The 22,073-nt window shown below is 36.0% G+C and overlaps 1 protein-coding gene across 2 annotated transcripts in view; it reads right to left on the bottom strand.

Moving 5' to 3' along the window:
- NTN1 (netrin 1) overlaps positions 1-22,073 on the bottom strand; it is a 136,882-nt gene that overhangs the window by 46,003 nt on the left and 68,806 nt on the right. For both annotated transcript variants that reach the window (XM_026696188.2, XM_087924725.1), the window contains exons 3-4: positions 15,302-15,490; positions 1,442-1,591 (exon numbers count right to left, since the gene is read on the bottom strand). In XM_026696188.2, coding sequence (XP_026551973.1) covers positions 1,442-1,591; positions 15,302-15,490 — 339 coding nt within the window. The remainder of the gene's footprint in view (positions 1-1,441; positions 1,592-15,301; positions 15,491-22,073) is intronic.

Raw genomic sequence — 22,073 nt, 5'->3', positions numbered from 1 at the left:
TGTAGGGCAGGACAGCTGTTCCATAGGTCTGTTCACCTTCTGGATCTCTATTATGTCTCAGTGTGTTTTTGTGGATCAAGCCAGTGATTTTGCTTTTGTGGAAGCCGTTGGCTGTCAGTACCTTAGTCAGGGTGCATAGTTCCGTCTTAACGTGTGTCTTGTCTGCCAGGCGTTTGGTTCTAGTAATTAGTGTTTTAGCCACGGAGTTTATCTGTGCTGGGTGGTGGTGGGATTGGGCGTTGAGGTAGCGGTTAGTGTGTGTTTTCTTCTGGTATACGTTGTGTCCTAGTGTGCCATCTGTTTTTTTGTAGTACATCTAGGAATGGTAATTGTTTGTTTGTTTCTGTTTCCATGGTGAACTTGATTTTGGGGTGTGTGCTATTTAGGTGTGTTAGGAAATTGTTTAGGTTTTCTTTTCCATGGGGCCAAATCACAATTGTGTCATCGATGTATCTTAACCATAGTTTGGGTTTGTGGATGGCATTGTCCAGGGCTCTGGATTCGAATTCTTCCATGAACAGGTTTGCAATGATGGGTGACAGTGGTGATCCCATAGGGGCTCCTTCAATTTGTTTGTATCTTTGTCAGAATGGTTTTTCTTCACCCAGATGAAACCTAGCTTCCTAACTAATGATAGCCGTCCATTTACCCGGAGCCAAGCTGCACTAAAGGCCTCCAATAAAGTAACACAATGTTGTCAGCCAATCAAGAGACAAAAAGAGCCAAAAAACAGACAGGAGATATTAGAAACACCAATCAAGCAGAACACAGCGAACTCCAAGACCAATAAACACAGACCAAGACACCCAACCAATCAGGGTGAAGAAAAAACCATTCTGGCACAGCAATAGGCTGCCCCAAATTTAAATCTGAAACCACTATAAAAGCCTGACTCACAGATGAACACTATACAGAAGCCTGATGATGGCAGATGAGATTCTGCTGAAACGTCGCTACAACTTTAAAAGCACAACTACTATGACGTGGGAAAATACCCAAACAAAGCTGAATGCCATATATGTAAGTACCCGCAAAAACTTAAGAATAGACACACACACACACACACACACACACACACGTTCACTCTAAATTTATATGCAAAGTGAATGCAAAACATCACAAGGCAGCTCTTGCACTCATTATTCCTTTAATGAATCTGAATTATAGTAAATCCAGTGTGATTTCCAAATTCATTGAAGTCTTTTTTTTCCTCTGCTATTGGCTTTGCTCTCCCCTGTGTGTTACCCCAGAGATCTCTCAGAAAAATTGCACTTTTACTGGGTTCACAGTGTATACCAATAACTTCCATGAATACTGTACTATATGAGTAGCCAAACACAGTCTAAATAAAACTGAGTCTATCCAGTTAGGTGTTAGTAAACAAGCCAGACTCAGGATTAATTATGTTATGGTATAGATGTCAAAAAGAGCATCCACCTACTTATGCAGGGGGCAATGGGAGATCTGCTTTGCTGGTAGCCTTTGGCACATCGATTACACGTGATGCCCGTCACACCATCTTTGCAAGGACATTGCCCTGTAGTTTGATTACAGGTTTTTCCAGCTGCACCCACGGGATGGCAATCACATGCTGTGGGGGGAACATACAACAAAAGGATCAGTGGAGGGACTGGAAGGGAAGGAAGGATTCTCCAAAAAGAACATGTGTTATCAAAAACCAATGGCATTCAGGATGGTTTTACCAGAACTATGGACATTAGGTGAGAAGAGAGAATCCTGTAGTCTTTACCTTTGATTGCACATTATTTCTCATTTAATATTAGTGCTTTAGAAATCTACCTTTCCTGAAAAATCTGAGAAATTATGTCTGACCAGTACTTGTCCTTGCGTTCTCCAAATAACCTAGTGGAAGGTGTGTGTATGTGTGTGTATACACACACACACACACACTGCTGGATGAATATGCTTAATATATTTTAACATACATGCATGAGGTCACATTTACTTTCACATGATTCAATGTTCACATCCGTATGTTACAGACTTTTATTTTCACTGTTTGTGATAAAAATAGTCTTTTCCTAAATCTCACTGAAATTAATGAAGAGGAATAATCCTACCACAAATAAGACATGAACAAAAGAACTCACTCTATTTTTTTAAAGTTGTTTCTGAAACCTGCAAACTACACATGTAATCATTCTCAATAGTAGCTATTATGTACACATCTATCTATGCAGAAAAGACATCTGACTTTATGTCAGTGAATATTGATGTATGGTTACATAATATCTAAATTGATGGAATGCAAGCAGAAGTATGATTGCAAAGTAACCCTAGATTAGAGACCCAAGACTGCATAAAAGAGCATGACTACATTGGGACTTTGGTTGTGCTTGTGGCATAATGGCCAAAATGACCCACACTGACCTTACCTTTAGCAGGGAATGCTCTATGTGGCACAGATATGACTAAGGATGGCAACCAAGTCTTATTGCCACTTGGATATGTTGTGTGTCTATAATAAGAAAAAGGGGGAGGATGCAAGAAATTTGAATGAAGGTGGTCTGATTTTGTGAGTTGATGAATATATGCAGAGAAGTCAATGTATAAATTTCAGTATGAATGAAAGAGCTAAAATCTCAAAAATTTCAACTTAGTGTAAGTTCTTGTGGATATAAATGAAAATAGGATTTGACAGATGGTGATGGCTCTGTTACTTTTTAGTAAATAGTGATAATGGAGGAATCAGAGGTGAGCTTTGGGGAGGAAAAAACATTCAGAATGATAGCATCCAGGAGGGAATTTTTTTTTTTTTGTTAGGTACTAGGAATCAAACCAGAGAGTAAGACTATCAATAATTTATCTGCAAATGTATTTGTTTCCGTTAACAATTTTAGAACATGTTGGAATATGCTTTTTCAAAGACAAACTAGTCAATTCAATTAACCAAAAAAGCATTTTAAAAGGATGCCTGTTGTGATTTCTTTCAACCACCAATCTTAATTCAAAAATATGCATTGAAAGACCACAGTCATGCTAAATACATATTTAGATTTCCATAACAGGAAAACCAAGGGGTCCAAAATGGTAGACATAATTGTGGATTTAAGCCCACCACTTTCTACTGTTTGTTGCTTAGTGTATTAGAACCCAGTCTAATGAGCTCACTTGATAATTTTCTTAACTTTTGATAACTTTCTTGATAATTTTTCTACAATGCAGAAAAATGAGTCAACAAACATGATACAGAGATAATTTTGTATAAAGGCTTGCATCAACTAAATTAAAGGGACCTGGGAATTTACTGTGAAAATGGACTTTACCACACAGAGCCAACAAATGTTCATTTGACAACTACTGCTTCTTTTTGTTTGTTTGTCTTAAAGTTCTTTTTAACCCTAAGTTTATTTCTAACTTTTAATCAGGAATGATGAGGAAAGACAGCTGTAAATTTAACGGTCCAATAACAGGCATACAGTGATACTATTATCACGTCTCATCCTTGATAAAAAGAAACCAAAGTTTTTAGAGTCAGGAGTGGAAACTGTCCACCACAGAACAACAACATCCAAAGAGTTAAAGGTTTCCAAAGCAACTGGTTAAACTTGACACAAAATTATACTAGATATAATTTGGATGGAACGTGAGAAACCATTGCGTATGTACAGCCCTCAGCCTTTTGCAATAAGGAGGGATTTTGGCATCAGCATGACTTTATTCTAAGGTCTTGTAAACTTTTTATCTACTGAGTTTTCAAGAAAGTGCTCCGTTTAAACCCTCTGTTGCAGAAGTTCATAACTGATTCTTTTTTCTTCCGTAGGTTTATATTGAAATCAAGATTCTTTTCCTTCAAGCAAATAAACCAAGGATTCAGATTGGCAAAGGAAAAGGCTGTGGGAAAGAGAAGCACTGGTCTTATATACAAAGAATCAAAGTGTCCGATGAAAAGCAAAGAAAGCTTTAAATTAGCAAAGATTGCAGCTTCCTTGTGGTTCTAAGAAGCATTGTAAGGCAGCTGTTTAAAACACAGCCAGTGGCAGAAATGACTGAAACACACTACTGACATAATAACCTGAAATACAGCATGTTTACTAATTGAGTTAACATCATTTTTAACTGTATCTGTCTTATTAATTTTGAAATTATTTTGATTTGGCAGGAAAGGCATTTCCTCCAGATCTTGAAGTCATTATGACATTGGTTCTAAGTTGATGCTTGATTATATGAACTGAGCTTCTGAAAGTGCATTTCAGAAATGTTTTTGTTGCCATGCAATACAACAAAAGGGTATTTCTTTTACCAATATGGCGTATTAATTTTATTATTAGTTAAATGTTATATTTGAGTTTTGTTTTATGATACTGTGAACAGTACTTTGAATGCTCTGCCATTCTAAAAGAAGAAACAGCACTCAGTAGAGTTTTTCGTATATATCAATCAACGAACATTCCCAGGAAAAAGGAAGACAATGTTTTAAAAGACAAAATAAAATGGAATTGGTGATAGCAATTTATTCCAGAAAATGAAGCAGAATTATTTATTGCTCTAAAGTGTATGACTAAAAGCGGGGACAGAGAGAAGCAAGGACCAGGTTTTATTTAGACATTGGGAGAAAACATGGTTTGGCTAAGGGCTGTTTAACTGCATAGCAGGCAATCTTGTATAAGACTCTCTGCCATGGACACTATGGATCTTACAGATCCCATCCGGAGCAAAAGTTGTATAATTATTCCAAAAGCTCCTTCAAAACATTAGTTATAAATTACTGAGCAATCAAAACACCATGGGCCTGATATTATTTTGTTTCACAAAGGGGATTTCAGATCTTGCTACATTTGGCACAGGATGAACAAGCTGAGCAATGATCCATCGCTGAAGCTTAACTTTTGGCAGAGAATCTTAGGAGCTAAAATTTATGAGCAAGATTGCCCTTCCAAATTTAAAGTTTATCCAGCTTACTGCCTTTCCATATGTTAAATTCCACTGCTCCCCACTTGGTTTACATTGGCAAATGGAACATGAGTGCATTCATGGTTCATATCATTCATCATTTTTTCATCAAAAGCCTGGAAGTCTTTTCCCAGGGTGCATTACAGTTTTACACCAATTTTACTAAACCTGGGAGAAGCTCTCTTCCAATAGGATTACATTAGTATCAGTAGCCTGGCAAATATCAGAGTTGAAATTAATCAAAGAGGCTTAAAGAAGCAGCTCCACGTATTGGGCTCAGCGGGATAGATGCTGCTTCAGGAAGCCCTACATTTAGAAAAAGAGTGGAGAAAAAATAAAAGCAAACCATCATTTTATTTAAGAAGAAACAGAAAGGGGCATTTCTCTCATTTTATAACCTGTTTTTTTGGCACAAAACAAGACAAAAATGAAAATCATATCAGTTTATGACACACATTTCAATCATCAGTTATATACTTTTTAAAAGATAAACCAAATTTTGCTTAACAAATAAGACTAAGATAATTTCAATTGGATGGGTCACAATGCATCCATGAATTTCTGTTACCCAGGGAAGGGATGTCAAACACGTTGCATGGCAGCTATCACAGGACATATTGTGATGCATCCAGCTCCCAGACTGCAAGTTTGACAGCCCTACCCTAGAGGGCATCCAGTCTTTCAACAGAACGAGATTGTACCTGAAGCAGCAACTCTTCAGTTTAACATTAGTTACACAATTAATTTATTTGGCAAGAGGTCTGTTATGCATTTAAAAAGAGGCAGTGCCACAAGAGCTGAACTAGGTTTAATAGGATCATTTTCATTCATCTCTGACCAGGAACTAATATATTATAAAAAAATGCATTCCCCAAAACATGGTTAGATTCAATTCTTGACAAGTACTAACTTCCCAACAATATATTCTTTTTAAAAAAGGATGTTTGTTTATTTGAGGTAATTCTTAAAAACAGCAATTGTTTCTGTTTGATTTACCTTCAGAAAGGCAGTTCCAGTTCAATACTTATTCTGTTCATACACGGAACTTTGGCTTATAACAGTCTCTTAAATTTTCAGGTGGAATAATACGATTTACTGTCTATTCTGATCTGGCCATGTGTCTCTTTGCATCACTGCTTTAAGAGTCATACTGACTTCAGTGAAAAGATCCCTTAAAGCAAAATCATCTCTCTCCCTCCTGCCTTGCCCAGATTCATACAACAGCCTGGGACTGCTTTAAGAAGAGCACAGAAGCGCTATGCATGCACTTGCTCATAGTCAGATATTTTTCTCTTCTGGAGAGTTTCAACTGAGAGGCAAGATCAAGAACGACTTTCACTGATATTGTGAATTCACTCGTATTATTTGTAATTCAGTAACTTGGGAAGAGAAGGCATACTGCCAGTAAGGGCAGGGAGAAAAAGTAGGAACTGTGTCACATGATTAATAATATCTGCATAGGAAATTTCCCAAGTTCCAGTCTTAAATCTCATGTAGTAATCAAATCTTTTAAAATATTGTCAAATGAAGCTGCTTTACTCATTGGACTCTGTCTTTATCAAGTTTTAGCTTTTTTGTTTTTTTGCTGCCTAATTCTTAATCATGCCCCTGGCCCATTGAATCTAGCATAGTTATCTCTGAATAGCAGATCCATCAAATATCTCCCCCACACACAAAAAAACCTGTATATTGAGGTTAATACCTTGATGAGTCCATGGTGTTGTGGTGGAAAGAATTTTCTATACACCGGAAACCAAACATAACATACATAGTGAAAATAATATAGTAGGATATCTTGCATCTATTATGATCCAACCTGGAACTCTTTAGTAATTACAGGGCTGGCACAGTGACAACGTGAGTTTTGGATCATTCTTTTATCACAGCACTAGCTGCCCAATGAGTTGTATTACTCTTTCTTGTGCTAATTTATGGGTCTTTATTCCTACCACTTTTCTCTCACCAAAATGCCTTCCTGAACTGCTGGCATTTCGTTTCTTAATTTGACCACCCAGTAGCACATGGCAACTTGCCTCTTTTTACTGTCAAACTGTGCCCTGGAAGGCCTTGGCATGAGCCCAACCTCACCGCTTTATGTGATACCCCTACTCAATCTGTCATCTCTTTTCCTGTTGTGTGGCTTTTCTTGCTATGTGCAGGAAGAGAGACATTGTGCTTGCTAGTCTACCAGAAATTTTTAATTTGTTTGGGTATAGGGTTTTCCATATGACAGAGAATTGGGGAAGACTGCTAAAATTTTATTTAGGAAAAAATAATAGAATCTAAGGCATTTTCAGGTAAATGATAAGAAAATTTTCCATGGCTTAAGATAATCTTTCTTAAAATTCATAAATAAAACAATATCAATAATTATTTTAGAATAGAATAGAATACCTTTATTGTCATTGCATTCCATGAATACAATGAAATTTGCAAACTACTCCAGCACAGTGCCCCAAACACCACGTCTCAATCACACTTCAGAGTTTTTTTAAAAAAAAAATAAAAATAATAATAATAATAATAATAATAATAGGAGTAAATCACAAATGCACTGTTTGATTCAAGACAATTACTGCCTTGGAAAAGGAACTATTTCTCAATCTATTAGTCCTCATTTTAAGATACCTATAACATCTCCCTGATGGTAACAGTTCGAAATGTGAATGTCCAGGATGAGAACGGTCTGTGGAGATTCTTAGTGCTCTCGAGAGCTATCTGGTCTTCGCAATCTCTTCCAGAGAAGAAAGAGAGCAATTGATGATTTTTTTTGTGCTGTGTTTATAACTCTCTGGAGCGTCTTCTTATCCACTGCAGAGCATCCAGCATACCACACCACAGTATGCCAAAATGCTCTCGATGGTAGAATGGTAAAAAGTAACCAGCAACTTCTCACCCAAATCACTCTTTTTCAGCAACCTCAGAAAGTGCAGGCGCTGTTGGGCCTTCTTTGCAGTGGCCACAGTGTGGACCGACTAAGTAAGGTTGTCGAAAATATGAGTTCCTAGAAATTTAAAACTATGAACTCTTTCCACACACAATGAACTCAGTATCCATTGATATATAGTGGGAGAGGCTCTCTCTGCTTTGCATCTTCTGAAGTCTATAATCGATTCTTTGGTCTTTTGGGTGTTCAGGGTGAGATTATGACTCTTGCACCACAAGACCAGTCTGAGAACCTCTGACCTATAGGCTGTCTCGTCTCCTCCTGATATGAGTCCCACCAACATGGTGTCATCTGCAAATTTTATTATAGCCAGTGTTGAGAGCGAGAGTGGAGAAAAATAGCTGCCAATCCTAACAGTTTTGGGTCTGTTAGTAAGAAAGTCCCTTATCCAACAGCAGATGTGAGAGGAGAGGCCCATTTCCAGCAACTTCTTAATCAGTATATCCGGAATGATGGTATTAAAAGCCGAGCTGTAATCAACAAAAAGCATCCTTACATAGCTCCCTCTGTGCTCCAGATGGTCCAGTGCAATGTGGAGAACCATGGCAATAGCATCCTCTGTGGATCTGTTATTCTGATAAGCAAATTGGTATGGGTCAAGGGTCAATGGGAGGCAATCCTATATATATTTTAAGACCAGTCTTATTTTATTTTATTAAAACTGGGGAGTATTGCTTGCTATTGAAATATTTACCTCATTAATTATGGTGCTTCTTTTGTTTTCTATAGTTTTTAAAATTTATTTTAAACTTTTATTTTAAGCCACCCAAATTAAATAGATCTTGCTCATTGAACAATAATTTTCTACTTATTGTGGATCTGGACTGAACTTTTTTTTAAGAGACCCATAGGCCAATTTATTTGCCCTTAAGTTTTTAAAGCCTTTATATGACTTTAGGGTTTAGTATACTTCTCAAGATGAAATTTACCTACCGGTAACACACAAGATATTTTTGTTTGGGGTAAGTTCTACTGAATTCAATGGAGTTTTTGAGTAGATATGTCCATCTTCCTCCATGTTATCAGCCCTAAATCTACTGCTCCTTCAGAAATAATGGCATAAGTATCATGGAATGTCAATGGGACTGAGGAAAAGCAGTTTAGTACACTTTGCATGTTAAAATCAATGTGTAAAACTCCACTGTTATTTACAAGCAACCCACATAAATTCATAATATAATAGTAGGCACAAGGATGATAAAGTTTGCTGCATGCTGGCTTAATAAATATTGCTTTTAATTTCACAAAGCAGCAAGTAGAATATCTCTGTAAATTATTAAATGCACGTGCAAATGAAGCAGGATATAATGGTTGAAAGAATCAAGTCTTATTAGGAACATTTTCTGCTACACAGGATGGATGATGGTACAGCTCATGGAAAGCACAATAAGTGGGTTAATTTCATAAAATGAACTTCAATCCAACCATACTTCTGGAAAGCCCAGTTTTCTGGTAATTACCTATTGCAATGAGAATTAATATTTATAAATAGAGAAATCATGGAAATGGTTAATAGTTTTTCAGAAATCTGTTTTAGTATAATTCTTTCTAAACAGACAGCACTAAGGGATGAAACAAAAGCAATATGGACATCTGATTGACATCACTACTTCTATGCAAATTATTACATAAATTAATGTGAATTAAATAATAATTAAACTAAATAATTGAGAAGGATTGGGCTTTTAAAAAACATCTATTAAAAACTTCCCAACCCACAAGGATGAAAAGAAAGAAATGTTTACCATTCTCATCTTCACTTGATGTATCACATATTACTATTTAGTATTTATCAGAGTTCTGACATATTTCATTAAAAAGAATCTTCACAATCTGACAATGTAAAAAATCTAATCTTCCTTATTAGTGTTATAAAGGGAATGACAAACTTTGGATGAAAGGGTACCAAGGGCTAGATCAACAAATCGAATTTTATCCAGTTACGCTAGCTGGGATATTATGAGACTTGCAGTTCAAAATTTCTGGGCAAAGACATCTGTTCCTAATCATGATAATGTCAAAATAACAAAACAGCTGATGTGACATGACTGCAAGCTCTACTTTTTAATATTTTTATTGTGATATCACAAGATATAAGTACTACAGCTTGAGTTGTGACATCACAAAATGCACTTTTTATTATTCCCCTTTTCTCCTCCATAATTGCCTCTGTTTTGGAGGAGCATTGGATTGGAGAAAGTTGTGCAGATCACACAACCTGTGTTCTGCCTGTCATCTAATCCTCAGCACCAGTGATCTTCATTTGATTATGAATGGCCATCTGCACAGAAATAAATTAGATCCATAGAGTGAGTCACACAGATATTATCTTTATGTAGCACGTGGCTTCACTGAACATTGGGATCACTTTTAATGCTCAGGCATGTTGTACTAATTGCTCTGCTGTCCTAACATGTACCTTGTTATTCCACATTGAGCATTTTTCATAAATGTTTCCAAGGACCAAGATAAGTAACATTTAATACAACATAAAAAAGGTTTATCATTTTGAAGACTCTGGAGGGGGGAGAAAGGGGGTTAGAAAAGAATGATTTTGTTAAACAAATTAATTTCAATAATTCCTTGTAATGAACAAATATTGTGCAAGTTGTTCAATACATTTAGTGCAATTTCTTAAAAGTTATTCCTTATGTTTCAAAGAAACAAAAGAGCAGTCCTGGCCAAATGTTTTGGACCTTTGGTTTTTATACAATTTGAACTGAGCTGAATTTAAGATGGTTTTTACCCAGGGATTTGTGGTTTTCTAACAGTCGTATACATTTTTGCTCAAGAAGTTTACTTGGGGTGCTAGAGCTGAATAAAGAAACTGAAGGAAGTAATGCAGTTTAGGTAGTATTGTAGAAGCATAAACAAAAAATGAGACCAACTGCCTGCTAGGAAGTTTCATTAAAATTGGGGAGGGTGAAAAAAAAATAGCAAAACGTGATGCCAGAGGTTCAGTTTCTGCATATGGAAAACTAAAATATCAAGGGGTCTAAGTTTTCAATAAATATACTGTGTAGAAAATATTTTACCCATTATGTGAAGATCATTTAAATCATATTGTTTTACAACAAGGCTCTAATGCAAAGAGGAAGACAACAGAGTTGTAACATAGCAAATAGTACAGGGGCTTATGACTAATAATTGTTTAGTTGTGATGCTTTGTAAAATTGTCAAGAAGTCAAATACTCTGATCTTAAACATAATGGGAAAGACAAACCAAGATTTTTTAATTAGAATTGTGGAACAAATGCTGTGGCTTGGTTTACATATCATGCCAAACCATAATGTGGGTGGGTTTACACACTTATGCCAGAAAAGAGCAAACCACATTGTAGCTTATTGTTCTGCTTTGTAAGCTTCAGCATGGAGCTTGCTAAACAGTTCTAGATTATTATTTTTCACCTATATAATTTATTTTACTGAGAATGTATAACATAGGGCCTATAGAAGCTAGATGTCATTGGGTTTTAAAAGCAAAGCATTATTGCATAATTTTCAGTTCCGGGAAATAAAAATCCAGAAACTTCATTGCCCATAGTCTTCAAGTCTTCCTTCACACTAAAAGAAATGTGACATTCTCAGAATATTTGCCTCCACATCATATAATAGATTCAGTTTATACAGTGGTGTTGGAATGTTTGTAAATCCTTCTGAATGTTCAATATTTCTGCATAAATATGATCTAAAGCAGGATCCTATAAGTCCTAAAATTAGATAAAGAAACTCCAATTATACAAATGAGTAAAAACATTATATTTGATCATTTATCTATTGAAGAAGATTATCCAAAGCTGCACTGCTTTAAGATAATTTAAAAATATTGAACATTCAGAAGAGTTCACTAAATTTTCAGCTCCACTGTAAGTGGAATTTTCATGCATCACAGATTTTTAGAACTTTAACCAAATAGTTAGAAATATAAGGAAGTGAACGGGTGGTTTCCTTCATTGAAACCAATTAGCTAATTTCTTCTTAACTGAAAGTTTATTTCACATCTTGGGTAGGGTCAAATATTAAATCCAAGAAGCTTTGGCTTGTTTAAAAGTATTATTACTATGCTATATATAAGGACAGTGGGGGTGTGGCTCTTGCACACAAAAAGTGTGACTTGTGAAGCTATCCACTGTCCTTTGCAGCTAGCTGATCAACAAGACCCATGTCCAGGAATGAACACATCACTATTCAAGCTCTTTGAAGCAGAAAAGGCCTTTTGAACCTAAGCTCTGATTTCCAGTGTAAAAATACAAGCCAAATCTAAGCTACACCTCCCTGGCTGAAATAATATTCAAATATAACTCCAATAATATTAATGAATCCCTGCAAGATGGGAAGATTGTAGAATCACATTCAAATAACTATTAATATATGTATAGCTAATGGCAGAATTCCCTTAGAATAGCAGGTTATTTACTTATTTGTTGTTGACTATATAATGAACTCTGCATTTTCAACCAAATGTGGCAAGGCCACATTATCTAAGATAATGAGGGAGGGAGAGATTCTCACAGATTATTGCATTAAAAAAGAAAAAGAAACATTCCCTCCCCCTTCTCACTCTCTTTCTTTGCATCTCACTTACTGCCTCATTTTTATTAGGAAAGTGACCCGTTTTCTTTTGTTGAGGGCAACTTTTATTCCTTGGTCTGGGACTCAGCCTCAAATTAAGTGTCAGCCTTATTACCAAACATATCTGCTCAGTGCGTCGCTGCTCTGCCAACAGTTTACCAAGGAGCATTTTCTCCCCTTCAGGAAGGCTGAGCAGCATGAAAAATATCCAGCCTGTTGTGTCCAAGTGGTTTTCCTCCATCCGCAGGCCTGAATTCCTTTGGTCTCTCTGAACCGCCTTGCTCTTGAGGACTCAAAGCTGCCAAGCCATGATGTCAAGCAGCCTTTTCTTCCCCTTCCCCCCATCAGTGCCCACATTCAGCCGTGTGGCTGTTTCGCTCTCCCCGCCCCCAGCCTTCTGCAGCTGAAAATCCCAGTTGATTCAAAAGGTTCAGGCAGCTCTGAGTGGCCCACATTAGCTGGGCATGTTTCCTTTCTACCAGATGAATGAAAGGGGCTCACAATACATCTGCCTCCCACGGACACACACTCTACACCGAAATGTAAGGCCCTGCCCAAACCATAAGAGCCTAGGCAGCACAAATAGGATCACAATAGAAGACTGTATTTATGCCAGATTTTCCAAATTCAGCTTGTCAATTCACTTTTAGGCTTCATCATTTCAACCATCATATTTTAGGCTGGAAAGCAGCATCTACTCAAAGCTCTGGGGCATGAAGGTCTGAATGGACAATGGAGGACTTGCTTGCTGTTTCCTGGTTCACAGTCACCACATGCAAATCACTTTACCTCACCAACACTCTTTTTGCCAGGCCTCTGCTCCTTCTCCCCTTTCACCCTTGTATTAATTTGCAGTTAGGATAGAAAACAATATGCTTTTAAATAGAGGTAGCAATGCATTCAGGCTTGAAGAATTTCCCCCAAGACAGTCCACAATGGAGAGCCAGTGAAAGCAGATATTAGACTAAGATCATGCAAGGTTTGCCACTTAAAAAGCCTGCCTGACAGGATTTTGGACTTCATAGAGCTGTAGATTTTAAGGTTGGGAAAGGACATTGAGGACCATCTAGTCCAGGGTTGAAGGTATGAAGAATCATTTAATGTAACACTGTTTGAATAAATCCAGCTTTCTCAATGTTTCATTGCATTGTGTTCAGTGTTTGTTTGTATTCATTTTGGAGAGGGAGTTGTTAAGGGTGGCATGTATATATTAAGATTATACTAAAGAGAGGTGTGATGAAAAAAGTTTAGAAACCCTGATCTATCCCACCCTTCTGCCTAGTTATGACTGCAATGCAATATACTTACATCCACTTGGTCATTTTCTTGCCTATAATACGTGCTACTTCTGATAATCTATTCTTTTAAGAAATTCATATTGGATGCTTAGAATCTAGTTATTAAACATGATGATAATAAGACATTTGGTGAATGGACAGTGATATGTATGTATGTATGTATGTATGGTATTCAGCTTTGTTCAGGTATTTTCCCACGTCATTATAGTTGTGCTTTTAAAGTTGTAGCAATGTTTTGGCAGAATCTCATCTGCCATCTCATCTGATGAACACAATACAGAAGCCTGATGATGGCAGATGAGATTCTGCCGAAATGTTGCTACAACTTTAAAAGCACAACTATAATGACGTGGGAAAATACCCGAACAAAGCTGAATGCCATATATATATTGATGCAATAATTTTGAAAGTCTACAGTGCTTTTCTTCCACTAGATATGATGTGAGTCAATGGTCCTAGCAGCCCTCAACATACAATCATTCATTTAGTGAGTGTTTAGTAAAGTTACAATGATTAGATTCTTAGATCAAATTACTTCCTGATTTCAAATGCTTATGGTGTTTCTCCATAATCTGCATTGAATGGTTTAAATTGGATTTTTTCCAATTTAACAAAGTTTTATATTAATGATTTAATATTTCTCCGTGTGTATGTAGTTTTCTGTGTATACTGGCAGAACACCCCTTTGTCCTCTCAATTACTAAGCCTAGTGAATGAACCCTACTGTTTGCTGGTATGCACACCTGTGCAAAGGGGAGGGAAGGCAAACTCCTGTTTTTGATGTAAGAGGCCCATTTGCTGATCTGAATAACCCCAACAATCCATTCACACCTTTGTCTTTCTTCTTTCAGGGTCTGAAGTCCCTTTTTCTATGTCTTTGTTTTTACTCGACAAGTCACACATGTTCTGAATAGCTGCTCCAAGCCATTCAACATTCAGATATGTGTGTCTGTGCTTGTGTGTTTGAAGGGGGAAAGAAGGCTGATAAGCTGGGACAAGTTGAACAAAACAGACTTCTGATCTTTTTGTTTTAAGTCCTGAAAACTGTATAGTTTCTTGGACGCAGGTCATGGTCCAGACAAGTGACGCTTTCAGGATTAAACTGCCCAGATCTCTTTTTCTCTAGCAACCCTTTTCACAGCTAGTTCTCTCATGTTGCTAAATTTTGTATCTTCCAAACACTGATTTATTTGTTTGTTTATTTGGCTTTATTTATTTATTTGAACCATCTCTCTTAGAAGTGACCAATTGAAAAAAAGAGGAAAACTGAAGGAGTGGTCTAGAGAGGATTGTATTAACTTGTACATCCCATACTTTTGTTCCACTTCCATATTCCCAACTGGAACTTGTAAATATTCAGTTAATGCATAAAATAAGGCAGGTAGAATGGATGAAAATATTGTTGCAAACAAAGAAATGGGAACATTGAGATTGATGTCCAGATAATCAACCATTAGGAACTGAAGAGTCATTGCAGGAAGAAAAACATTTGTAGATCTCACAGATGATAAAAGATAAGAGTAATCCTGCAGTTTCTTTCTGCTGGGTATTGATCTTATGATATACATACCTTTGCATGCTTTCCTGTGCGTAATAGGTTTGGTCATATCGCGATAGTAGCCTTCTTTACAATAGTGGCAGTGACGACCAGCAGTGTTGTGTCGGCAATTAAGGCAAACACCCCCACTCTTGCGACCAGATAATTTGTAGAGTTCCATGTTAAAACGACACCTTCTGGCATGGAGGTTGCAGTTACAAGCTGGAAGGAAGGAGGAAAAATGGAGGTGTAAAGTTTGGTGGTTCTCAGATACTGATAAATTTGGCATTAAATAATATATTTTCTAGATATATTATAGCAAACATGTATAAAATAGCAACAAACCCCCAATTCCTAGTAACTCACATTCTATAACATTGTATGTCAGCTTCTGCCCTGGAAGATCACTTTAATAAGACTTTAATCAAAATATTAGTCTTTTCTTTCCTTTTTATAAAACTATCAAAAAAATTACACAAAAAAGCTTCCTTAAAGTGGTGCCCTTTGCAAATACGTTTGAGATTACACAAATCCATGCCACGTCATTCCGTCATTCATCATTATTATGGTGCTTTGATATATGGTTTATTAATCTGCTTTGGAACAGGGAAACTTTATAATCCATTCTCGTTTCCTATGTTTAGTTCATGCTGCCAGTGGCAGATAAAGGCATGACATTTGCTTATTGTATTTGATAACTGATATTAATTCTTTGTTCTGAAATTGTAACACAATTTTTAATGAATTCTTGCCGATATAATTCCATTCTCTTACTCAACTCTATCCAAAGTTTCTGTTTCTGAAATTCTGTTTAAAGTGTTTATTTGCAAATTTTATACAGAGCACAAATCCATTTTTATAAATCCCACTCTAACATATAAAACCATAATTTCATTCTAAGTTTATATTTTAAGCAAATACACCATAACAAATTTATTTATATAAAGTATCAGGGAAATTTGAAAAAAACAACAACAGAAGGATATTCTGCACAATATCCTTCTTTCAGGATAACATACAGTAGACTCTTAAAAATGAAACAAAGCAAAGTCATTGGATAGTCCTAGGATTAGGCACTCAAAGGCCAAATTTCAGTCCATGAGCATTCTGGCAATCAGGGATCAGAGTTTTGAAATGCAATACTAAATGAGTAATATTTTTTGAAAAATCAAGCGGGAACAGATCTTGTCTCTGACATGATCCTAGCTTGAACTTCCTTGAACTGGATTCCTCCCTCCCTCCCTCCTTCCTTCCTTCCTTCTTTTTAAGCTGTAGATCCCATTCATACAAAGTAGTTAACTTTCAGCAGTTACCTTTTCTTTTCTTTTTCCAATAAATTTTTATTATTTTCCACCAGTACAAATCTTAGTTACTTTTTCAACAGCACTGACATCCACATATAATATTGTCTCCTACTTGCAGTTACCTTTTCGTAGAACTAGTTATAAGCAAGGATATCCATTTAAGAGCAGTTACTCCTGAAATCTTCATTGCAAGCATTTTTTCAAATGCCAGCTATCTGTTGAACTGCCAGCTGTCTTCAGGAATCTACACTTTTAGGGGGCTCAGAAGACTTTTGTCCTTCATGCTGAAGTGAGGTCTATCCTTCCTTGTACCTAAAAGGACTATCTGATGTTCCTTCCCCTGCGTATGATCAGATACTGAAACCTGGCTTTATCTATTCTTCCATGAGGCTCATGTCATGTCACTAATTATATCCTAAGGATTCTAAGACTTCTGTATCATGGGAAGTAGCTTCCCATTTCTTATTCAGTGAGTTCTAGGTAGTTCAAGGATGCAGTGTCCTGTGGGCTGTAGTTCATTCCTTCTCAGATGAAAGCAATACCCTAGCACAAACCCTGTTCTGGTCCAGTCCCTATTTCCCTGCTTGTCTGGTTGTGAATTCCTTTCCCATGGGATTCTCTGCAGAGATTAATTAGTTTATTATTAGAACTGCATCCAGTTCAAGCATGCCTCTCACTCACTAGTTGCTTGTTGCTATCCTTGTGTTAATGTTAACATTCCTTCCAGTTTCTCCCTGCTTTCATTTGCTCTAAAGCTATTGACTTCAACCACAGTATGTTACAAACACATCCCTGTTTATTACAACCGTGTTTCCAATGCACCCAATTATCCAAAAATCCAACTATCTGCATGTCCCTGCTTCCCTCTTCCCCTCACCTCCCCATTTCTAATCCTGGTCTAGTTTGGAGGGCAGCAACAGTTTTATCATCAAAGTAACCATTAAGGAGCTATTTTACTGTGCCAAATCACTGGGGTTTTGTTGTGTCTGGGGTTCTGCCACTATTGTCCTATCACACATTACAACACATCTTAACTATTTTGATCCAGAGCAGACACATATTGCTATTTATGTTCTACTTTTCTACATCCACCTGTTTACAGAAACAAGGCTCTTCCAAAAAAATATTGGGTATTTTGCATATATTTTGTATATATCCAAAATATATTCTTTAGAATTACAGACTCTAATTTCATCCAGAGGGGGATGGATTGGAAACCAATGTTTTTATCTTTCTGGAAAGCCCAGTTTCTAAATATCCTGTCCTTGGACTGAGCTGGCACTTAGCCAGCATTCACTGGCAATACAGTAACTGTTTTTAGCCTCTTAAGCTTAATGCTACCCAATAGGGGAAATGGCCTTAATGAGAAATACTTTCAACCTTTCCCCATTCATCTACATCCAAAAATAAAGGAGTGATGCTAATACGCTTAATAAGAAAAAGGAGTAAAGATTAAAGGCTGATGGATGGTCAGGAGGAGTTTGAAATGTCTGCTATTCATATCAGTGGAGAAAATGGAATGTGAAGTTGACCTTGTTCTTTAGCAGTTAAATCCTGTGGTATGATAAATAGTTTTTCTTCTGAACTTGGGCAGAGTATATACCAATAAATAGCTCACATAAAGGAAGACGAGCTGGAGTTGTAAGACCTGAAACCAGCTTATTCCTCAATCATAATGATGTGGGAAGAACTAATGTGGTAGAATACTATGCAAGGAAAAGGTCTAATCCTTGATACTTAATATTTGAAGATGGGTCTGGAATAATTTACTAAAACATCAGAGAGCTGCTAACATTCACCAACAATAAAACTGAAATAAATGTCATTGCCATCTGTATTACATGGTTGGCAGGAGTCACACTAGGGGTCAAAAATGACTTGAAAGCATGTCATCAATCAATCAAATGTCAACTTTTCTGCACTGTTGCAGCATTACTGCTCCTCTGTCAACAGTTTTGGTGTCCTCCCCATCCCAGCATCATTGGCAGAACTAAATAAGCATAGCATGATTCAGAAGAAGGCAGCTTCCTATATTTTCTTTTTTAAAAAAATAAATTTTATTGATTTTACAGTTAAAACAAACCAACAACACATGCATAAATGAAAGAGAGAAAAAGAGGAAAGGGACAAGAAAATAGAAAGAAAAAAATAGAAAACAATTAAAAATATTCTCATCTTCAACAGTTTGTAAGACCTCTTTTTTATCCTTATTTTATGCCATATACACACACCTAATCCTTACATATATCTGTGTATCACTACTATGGTTCTATCCTATCCTCTTTTGCCTTTTAGTGTGAAGTCTATCTTTGGTCTATCCATTTGTACCAGCAGTTCCAGCTGTTGTAGTATATTGAAGTGTCTCTATTTTTTAATGCCAAAGTTAATTTGTCCATTTCTGCACAACTTGAAATTTTTTGAATGATCATCTCCTCTGATGGAACATAAGCCTGCTTCCAACATTGTGCAAAAGCCAATCTGGCCACTGTCAAAATGTGTATTATTATATATTTCACTTTTTTGATATTTGTTTATCAAAGATCCCTAACAGAAAGGACTCTGGTTTGAATCAATCTGTTCTCTTGTCATTTCTTCCAGCCAATTTCTAATTTTCTGCCAACATTTTTGAGCTTTTGTACAGGACCACCACATATGGAAAAAAGTTCCCTCTTTTTTTTTGCATTTCCAGCAATTCAGACTCATATTGGGGTGCATCTTCGCTAATCTCGAAGGAGGAAGGTGCCATCTATAAAACATTTTATAGGCTTTTTCTTTGTATGCTACCAATTTTGTAATTTTATTATTTCTACCCCAGACCTTTTCCCATTCTGTTATGGTGATGCTACATCCTATATTCCTACTCCAGGCTATTATGTTCCCTTTTACAATTTCTTCTTCTAATTCTACTTCTAATAAGTAATTATAAAATTTTGTTTTGTTTTTTTTTGCTTGATCCTAATAAAATTTTATCTAGTTGCTGGAGTTTATTATTAATTCCAAATTCTTTCTTGTCCTGTTTATATCTACTTTGAATTTGAAGATATGCCCACTGATCAATTTTTAGTCCCCGCTCTTGAAGTTCTTGCCGCAATTTCCAATTTCCTTGTGTATCCAATAGGTCCTTATATTTAATCATTTTAGTGATATCCAGATTATTTGGGTGAATCATCGCCTCCATTGTTGAAATTTTTAAATAGTGTTTTTTCTGTATTTTCTTCCAGTTAGTTAATAATGAGTCTCTGATTAGGTGTCTGTGAAAATATTTCTGGCTAGTTTTCCCTACATCCCATAAAAAAGCATGCCACCCCCTTTGCAAATCATGGCCTTCTAAGAATAATATTTTCTTATTGGTTAAATTCACTCATTCCTTCAACCATACTAAAGAGGCTGCACTATAATACAACTCCCAATTTGGAAGTGCCAGCCCTCCCCTGCTCTTCATATCCTGCATTGCCTTTAAATTTATTCTAGATTTTTTCCCTTGCCAGATAAATTTTACAGTTATTTTATTAAATTCTTCAAAAAAAAATTGTGTACTTTGATTGGGATCGTCTGAAATATATATAGGAATTTTGGAAGAATATTCATTTTAATAGCAGCAATCCTGCCTAATAATCAAAGTTTCTGCTTGCCTCATGTTTCTAAATCCTTCTTTACCTGTTGTATCAATTTATCATAATTATTTTCCTTAAGTGTCTTACAATGTGCTGTCAACCATATTCCTAAGTATTTAATTTTCTTTATCACTTGTATTCCCATAACAACTTCTAGTTCTATTTTCTGTTTTTCTGTTAAATTTTTAGTCATTAATTTTGTTTTCTTCCTGTTAATTTTAAGTCCTGCTACTGCTCCAAATTGTTCTAATTCATTCATCAATTTTTGTCCTCTTTCTATTGGTTCCTCAATGAAAAATATCATATCATCCGCAAACGCTTGCAACTTATATTCTTCTTTCTTAACCTTTAATCCTTTTATGTCTGGTTTCTGTCTAATTTGCATTAGTAATGCTTCTAATGATAATATGAAGAGCAGGGGTGAGAGTGGGAAGCCCTGTCTGACTCCTTTTTCTATTTTTATTGGGCAGGTATATTCCCTCTTTATTATAATATTAGCCTGTTGTGTATCATAAATGGTTGTTATAATATTTTCAAATTTGGTGCCTAAATTCATATTATAATTTTTTTGGATTAAAAATTGCCAATTTAAATTATCGAAGGCCTTCTCTGCATCTAAAAACATAAGTGCAATTTGTTTTTCAGGGTGGGCTTCGTAAAATTCTAAGACATCTAGTACTATTCTTAAGTTGTTCCTGATTTGTCTGGTCAGGAGAAATCCATTTTGATCTTCATATATATATATATATGCTCATTTAACATTCTTTTTAGTCTACTTGCAATAACAGAAGTGAATATTTTGTAATCAGTACTTAACAGTGAAATCGGCCTATAATTATGTATATATTGGGGATCCAAATCCTCCTTCGGGATCAGTGAAATCAATGCTCCATGAGTCCAGCATCCTGGCTGCCAATAAGATGTCATTAAAAACTTCCACCATAAGAGATCCTATTTGTTCTGCTATTGCCTTGTACAGCTTCCCTGGAATCCCATCTGGTCCCAGGGATTTATTGTTTTTCTGGTTCTCTATTGCTGATTTCAATTCAAGCCAAGTAATGTCTTTGTTTAATACATTTTCCATTTCTTCCCCAATTGCTTTATCCTTCACTTCATCTAAATAGTTTCTTATTCTATCTTCGTTAACTTCTTCCTTTTTATATAACTCTTCAAAATACTTATGGGCAATTTCTTTTTTCTGTTCTATCTCCTGTTGTATATCCCCCTTTCCATCTATTAGCTGGTATATCAATCTCTTTTCTTTCCTTTTTTTTAGTCTATATGATAGCCATCTCCCTGGCTTATTAGCATGCTCAAAATAAGTTTGTCTAGTTGTATTCAAATTTATAATCATTCTCTCTTGTTCAATTAAATTCAGTTTATGTTTGGTTATTATTATCTGATTTTGCAATTTTGAATCCTTTGGGGTACTCTGTAATTGAGTTTCTAATTCCTTAATTTTTTTGTTGTAATTTGTTTTGCTGGGCGTATTTTTCCTTATACCTCTTGCCATTATAAGAGATTGTTATACCTCTTATTACTGCCTTCATTGTATCCCAAATGTTTTGTTTTGTAGTTGCTCCGTTATCATTTTCCTTTAAGAAATAATTTAATTCCTCCTTGAGTTTGTTGGTGTGTTCTTTTTCTCTTATTAACTGAGTATTTAACGTCCATCTTTTCTTGGGTTTTTCCCTACCCTTCCATATTATCTGAATTGGATTGTGAACTGCCCATTCATTAGGTAAAATTTCAACCCCTTTTATCTCATTTGCTATTTCCCCATTCATCCATGCCATATCAATTCATGTCCATATTCGATGAGGATTTTAATAGAATGTAAATGGTTTTTTCTCAGGATGTGATCTTCTCCATATATCAATCAAATTT

Source organism: Pseudonaja textilis, chromosome 2, assembly GCF_049901715.1.
Source record: "Pseudonaja textilis isolate UNSWEBS1 chromosome 2, rPseTex1.2, whole genome shotgun sequence".
Lineage (NCBI taxonomy): Eukaryota > Metazoa > Chordata > Lepidosauria > Squamata > Elapidae > Pseudonaja > Pseudonaja textilis.
This window is presented reverse-complemented; position numbering and strand designations above follow the sequence as displayed.